The following is a 6029-nucleotide window of genomic DNA, read 5'->3' on the forward strand; positions in this document are numbered from 1 at the left end:
CTGGAGTATAATACAGGAGGTAACTCAGGATCAGTAATGTATGTACACAGTGACTGCACCAGCAGAATAGTGAGTGCAGCTCTGGAGAATAATACAGGAGGTAACTCAGGATCAGTAATGTAATGTATGTACACAGTGACTGCACCAGCAGAATAGTGAGTGCAGCTCTGGGGTATAATACAGGATGTAACTCAGGATCAGTAATGTATGTACACAGTGACTGCACCAGCAGAATAGTGAGTGCAGCTCTTGGGTATAATACAGGATGTAACTCGGGATCAGTAATGTAATGTATGTACACAGTGACTGCACCAGCAGAATAGTGAGTGCAGCTCTGGGGTATAATACAGGATGTAACTCAGGATCAGTAATGTAATGTATGTACACAGTGACTGCAGCAGCAGAATAGTGAGTGCAGCTCTGGGGTATAATACAGGATGTAACTCAGGATCAGTAATGTAATGTATGTACACAGTGACTGCACCAGCAGAATAGTGAGTGCAGCTCTGGAGTATAATACAGGATGTAACTCAGGATCAGTAATGTAATGTATGTACACAGTGACTGCACCAGCAGAATAGTGAGTGCAGCTCTGGAGTATAATATGAGGATGTAATTCAGGATCAGTAATGTAATGTATGTGCACAGTGACTGCACCAGCAGAATAGTGAGTGCAGCTCTGGAGTATAATACAGGATGTAACTCAGGATCAGTAATGTAATGTATGTACACAGTGACTGCACCAGCAGAATAGTGAGTGCAGCTCTGGAGTATAATACAGGAGGTAACTCAGGATCAGTAATGTATGTACACAGTGACTGCACCAGCAGAATAGTGAGTGCAGCTCTGGGGTATAATACAGGATGTAACTCGGGATCAGTAATGTAATGTATGTACACAGTGACTGCACCAGCAGAATAGTGAGTGCAGCTCTGGGGTATAATACAGGATGTAACTCAGGATCAGTAATGTAATGTATGTACACAGTGACTGCACCAGCAGAATAGTGAGTGCAGCTCTGGAGTATAATACAGGATGTAACTCAGGATCAGTAATGTAATGTATGTGCACAGTGACTGCACCAGCAGAATAGTGAGTGCAGCTCTGGAGTATAATACAGGATGTAACTCAGGATCAGTAATGTAATGTATGTACACAGTGACTGCACCAGCAGAATAGTGAGTGCAGCTCTGGAGTATAATACAGGAGGTAACTCAGGATCAGTAATGTATGTACACAGTGACTGCACCAGCAGAATAGTGAGTGCAGCTCTGGAGAATAATACAGGAGGTAACTCAGGATCAGTAATGTAATGTATGTACACAGTGACTGCACCAGCAGAATAGTGAGTGCAGCTCTGGGGTATAATACAGGATGTAACTCAGGATCAGTAATGTATGTACACAGTGACTGCACCAGCAGAATAGTGAGTGCAGCTCTTGGGTATAATACAGGATGTAACTCGGGATCAGTAATGTAATGTATGTACACAGTGACTGCACCAGCAGAATAGTGAGTGCAGCTCTGGGGTATAATACAGGATGTAACTCAGGATCAGTAATGTAATGTATGTACACAGTGACTGCAGCAGCAGAATAGTGAGTGCAGCTCTTGGGTATAATACAGGATGTAACTCGGGATCAGTAATGTATGTACACAGTGACTGCACCAGCAGAATAGTGAGTGCAGCTCTGGAGTATAATACAGGAGGTAACTCAGGATCAGTAATGTATGTACACAGTGACTGCACCAGCAGAATAGTGAGTGCATCTCTGGGGTATAATACAGGAGGTAACTCAGGATCAGTAATGTATGTACACAGTGACTGCAGCAGCAGAATAGTGAGTGCAGCTCTGGAATATAATACAGGATGTAACTCAGAATCAGTAATGTAATGTATGTACATAGTGACTGCACCAGCAGAATAGTGAGTGCAGCTCTGGAGTATAATACAGGAGGTAACTCAGGATCAGTAATGTAATGTATGTACACAGTGACTGGACCAGCAGAATAGTGAGTGCAGCTCTGGAGTATAATACAGGATGTAACTCCGGATCAGTAATGTAATGTATGTTTAGTTTTTTTCTTGTTGTCCGGAAGCTGCTTGTCTGCTCTCTGTTATCAGCCTTTTTGACTTGGCCTCTGTTTACTTGCAGTCTCGCCTGGGGTTTGCGGCTCTGGTGCTCTGCACTCTCCACACTCTTACATTCGGATGGAAGCGGGCTTTTGAATGGCGCCGCTACGTGTTTTATCTGCCTCCAACCTTCACTTTGACGCTGCCGCTGCCACTCCTCATCATCTGGTGCAGAATCGTCTTCCTCCTGCCGTGTATCAGTCAGAAACTGAAGAAGATCCGCAGAGGGTGGGAGGTGGACGAGCGCGTGGTCTTCACTCCACCCGGACAGGACTCCAGTGTTGTGTAGCGTCCACGTATCGGCACTGCTGCCATCATGGGACGTGGTCTAGTGATACCACCGAGGCGAGTGCAGCTCCGGACATGATGGCGACAGAAAGGACGCCTGAAGTCTCAGGGAAAACCCAGGCGACAGCCGCAAAGCTGAAGCCAAAGAAATCACCAGTCACAACTACTACACCCAACATTGTATCAACAGTTCTTATGATGTGACCTCCCTGCAACAACATGCTGAGGGTAAGAGAAGTAATGGTCACCTCCCCGTAGACCCCGATGTGTGGAGGAACCTGTGGAGGCCGCCTCCCCGTAGACCCCAATGTGCGGAGGAACCTGTTGATGCCACCTCCCCATAGACCCCGATGTGCGGAGGAACCTGTTGAGGCCGCCTCCCCATAGACCCCGATGTGCGGAAGAACCTGTTGAGGCCGCCTCCCCGTAGACCCCGATGTGCAGAGGAACCTGTTGAGGCCGCCTCCCCATAGACCCCAATGTGCGGAAGAACCTGTTGAGGCCGCCTCCCCGTAGACCCTGATGTGCGGAGGAACCTGTTGAGGCCGCCTCCATGTAGACCCCAATGTGCAGAGGAACCTGTTGAGGCCGCCTCCATGTAGACCCCGATGTGTAGAGGAACCTGTTGAGGCCGCCTCCCCGTAGACCCCGATGTGTGGAGGAACCTGTGGAGGCCGCCTCCCCGTAGACCCCAATGTACGGAGGAACCTGTGGAGGCCGCCTCCCCGTAGACCCCAATGTACGGAGGAATCTGTGGAGGCCGCCTCCCCGTAGACCCCAATGTACGGAGGAACCTGTGGAGGCCGCCTCCCCGTAGACCCCAATGTACGGAGGAACCTGTGGAGGCCGCCTCCCCGTAGACCGCAATGTGTGGAGGAACCTGTGGAGGCCGCCTCCCCGTAGACCCCAATGTACGGAGGAACCTGTGGAGGCCGCCTCCCCGTAGACCCCAATGTACGGAGGAACCTGTGGAGGCCGCCTCCCCGTAGACCGCAATGTGTGGAGGAACCTGTTGAGGCCGTCTCCCCATGGACCCCAGAATCTCAGGCGTGGCGTCAGTGGCCTCCACGATGTCTGCGCCCATCAGGTGGTCGCTGCCGCTTTCTTGCCCCTCGGTCTTTGCTCTCTGTCACTGAATGAAAAACAATGTTGTTTACAACAAAAATTGAAAAGTGAAGAAGCAGCAGTGGGGTGCAGAGACCCCCGGAGTGACCGAATCTGCCAATCACTGCCCTTGTGGAGGTGTGCAGGAGACTGCGCGGCGCTCCGCTGACTCCATGCTCTGCGGTGGCCAGGGGTTTGGATTGGTCGGCCCGTGCTGCTCTGTAATGAGCGAAAAATCAGAACTGCTGGTTTATAAACCATCGAGAGAACCTCGCGTTTCCTGCAGGATCTGCGCCTTCATCTGGTGCCGCTCTGAGGAAACGTAGAAACTGCGCAGTGTGAATCTGTCCCTGCTAGTGCCGCCGCTGTAAATGGGCAGACCATCCTATGTGTAAGCCTGTCGCTGGCTGTCACTGAGCGTCGCTGTCACTGAGCGCTGCTGGCTGACACCAGATGTCACCGAGTGTCGCTGGATACCATTGACTGTCACTGAGCGTCGCTGGATGTCACTAGTGTGATGCGTGTGGAGGTCCTCGGTCTCTCCTCCTGGCAGTGTCCTCCCGCCCCCCGGTGTGATGCATGTGGAGGTCCTCGGTCTCTCCTCCTGGCAGTGTCCTCCCGCCCCCCGGTGTGATGCATGTGGAGGTCCTCGGTCTCTCCTCCTGGCAGTGTCCTCCCGCCCCCCGGTGTGATGCATGTGGAGGTCCTCGGTCTCTCCTCCTGGCAGTGTCCTCCCGCCCCCCGGTGTGATGCATGTGGAGGTCCTCGGTCTCTCCTCCTGGCAGTGTCCTCCCGCCCCCCGGTGTGATGCATGTGGAGGTCCTCGGTCTCTCCTCCTGGCAGTGTCCTCCCGCCCCCCGCTGTGATGCATGTGGAGGTCCTCGGTCTCTCCTCCTGGCAGTGTCCTCCCGCCCCCCGCTGTGATGCATGTGGAGGTCCTCGGTCTCTCCTCCTGGCAGTGTCCTCCCGCCCCCCGGTGTGATGCATGTGGAGGTCCTCGGTCTCTCCTCCTGGCAGTGTCCTCCCGCCCCCCGGTGTGATGCATGTGGAGGTCCTCGGTCTCTCCTCCTGGCAGTGTCCTCCCGCCCCCCGGTGTGATGCATGTGGAGGTCCTCGGTCTCTCCTCCTGGCAGTGTCCTCCCGCCCCCCGCTGTGATGCATGTGGAGGTCCTCGGTCTCTCCTCCTGGCAGTGTCCTCCCGCCCCCCGGTGTGATGCATGTGGAGGTCCTCGGTCTCTCCTCCTGGCAGTGTCCTCCCGCCCCCCGCTGTGATGCATGTGGAGGTCCTCGGTCTCTCCTCCTGGCAGTGTCCTCCCGCCCCCCGCTGTGATGCATGTGGAGGTCCTCGGTCTCTCCTCCTGGCAGTGTCCTCCCGCCCCCCGCTGTGATGCATGTGGAGGTCCTCGGTCTCTCCTCCTGGCAGTGTCCTCCCGCCCCCCGGTGTGATGCATGTGGAGGTCCTCGGTCTCTCCTCCTGGCAGTGTCCTCCCGCCCCCCGCTGTGATGCATGTGGAGGTCCTCGGTCTCTCCTCCTGGCAGTGTCCTCCCGCCCCCCGCTGTGATGCGTGTAGAGGTCCTCGGTCTCTCCTCCTGGCAGTGTCCTCCCGCCCCCCGCTGTGATGCGTGTAGAGGTCCTCGGTCTCTCCTCCTGGCAGTGTCCTCCCGCCCCCCGCTGTGATGCATGTGGAGGTCCTCGGTCTCTCCTCCTGGCAGTGTCCTCCCGCCCCCCGCTGTGATGCGTGTAGAGGTCCCCGGTCTCTCCTCCCGGCAGTGTCCTCCCGCCCCCCGGTGTGATACGTGTAGAGGTCCTGGGTCTCTCCTCCTGGCAGTGTGTTCCTGCTCGGTGCAGAGCTGCGGCCATCACTGGCTCTATGGACATATACGCAGGTGCTCAGTGATGAGGAGGATGATAGGGGTAGTAGCTCCGCACTCATGTCCGTTGTCGGGCGTCCGTTACACCACATTCTGCTCCATCTGTCTCCATTCTTGTGTCTGTGGCTTAATAAAACGTGACCTCCAGAACCTCGGTGTGGTCTGTGGCGTGGTCATACAGGGGGCTACATGCACTGCGGGGGGCACAGTAAACCAGAAGGAGTCCGACAGCCAGAGTGCTGTCACATGTCACGGAGGACCGGAGCCGTGCGCCCCCTCTAGTACTGACACCCCCATCATCCATCTACTTAGAGATGGTCACACTGATCCGTGTAGTGCGGCCATCCCTACTGCCAGTGACACACGGAGAGGAGACCCCAGGACTGATGGGGAAAAGACCATCTCTTATGTCTGATTCTGCATCCTGCTACATCCAGACCTGGCAGCGTCCCCGCCTCATCCTGCTACATCCAGACCCGGCAGCGTCCCCGCCTCATCCTGCTACATCCGGACCTGGCAGCGTCCCTGCCTCATCCTGCTACATCCAGACCCGGCAGCGTCCCCGCCTCATCCTGCTACATCCGGACCTGGCAGCGTCCCCGCCTCATCCTGCTACATCCGGACCTGGCAG

At 55.0% G+C, this 6029-nt stretch overlaps 1 protein-coding gene across 2 annotated transcripts in view; it reads left to right on the top strand.

Annotated features, from left to right (window-relative positions):
• The window catches only part of STEAP3 (STEAP3 metalloreductase), a 197349-nt gene extending 191801 nt beyond the window's left edge, over window positions 1-5548 (top strand). For both annotated transcript variants that reach the window (XM_069732559.1, XM_069732558.1), the window contains exon 5: window positions 2157-5548. In XM_069732559.1, coding sequence (XP_069588660.1) covers window positions 2157-2423 — 267 coding nt within the window. In that variant the 3' untranslated portion in view covers window positions 2424-5548. The remainder of the gene's footprint in view (window positions 1-2156) is intronic.
• Window positions 5549-6029: the final 481 nt, after the last annotated feature.

This window comes from Ranitomeya imitator, chromosome 7 (genome assembly GCF_032444005.1).
Source record: "Ranitomeya imitator isolate aRanImi1 chromosome 7, aRanImi1.pri, whole genome shotgun sequence".
Taxonomy (NCBI): domain Eukaryota; kingdom Metazoa; phylum Chordata; class Amphibia; order Anura; family Dendrobatidae; genus Ranitomeya; species Ranitomeya imitator.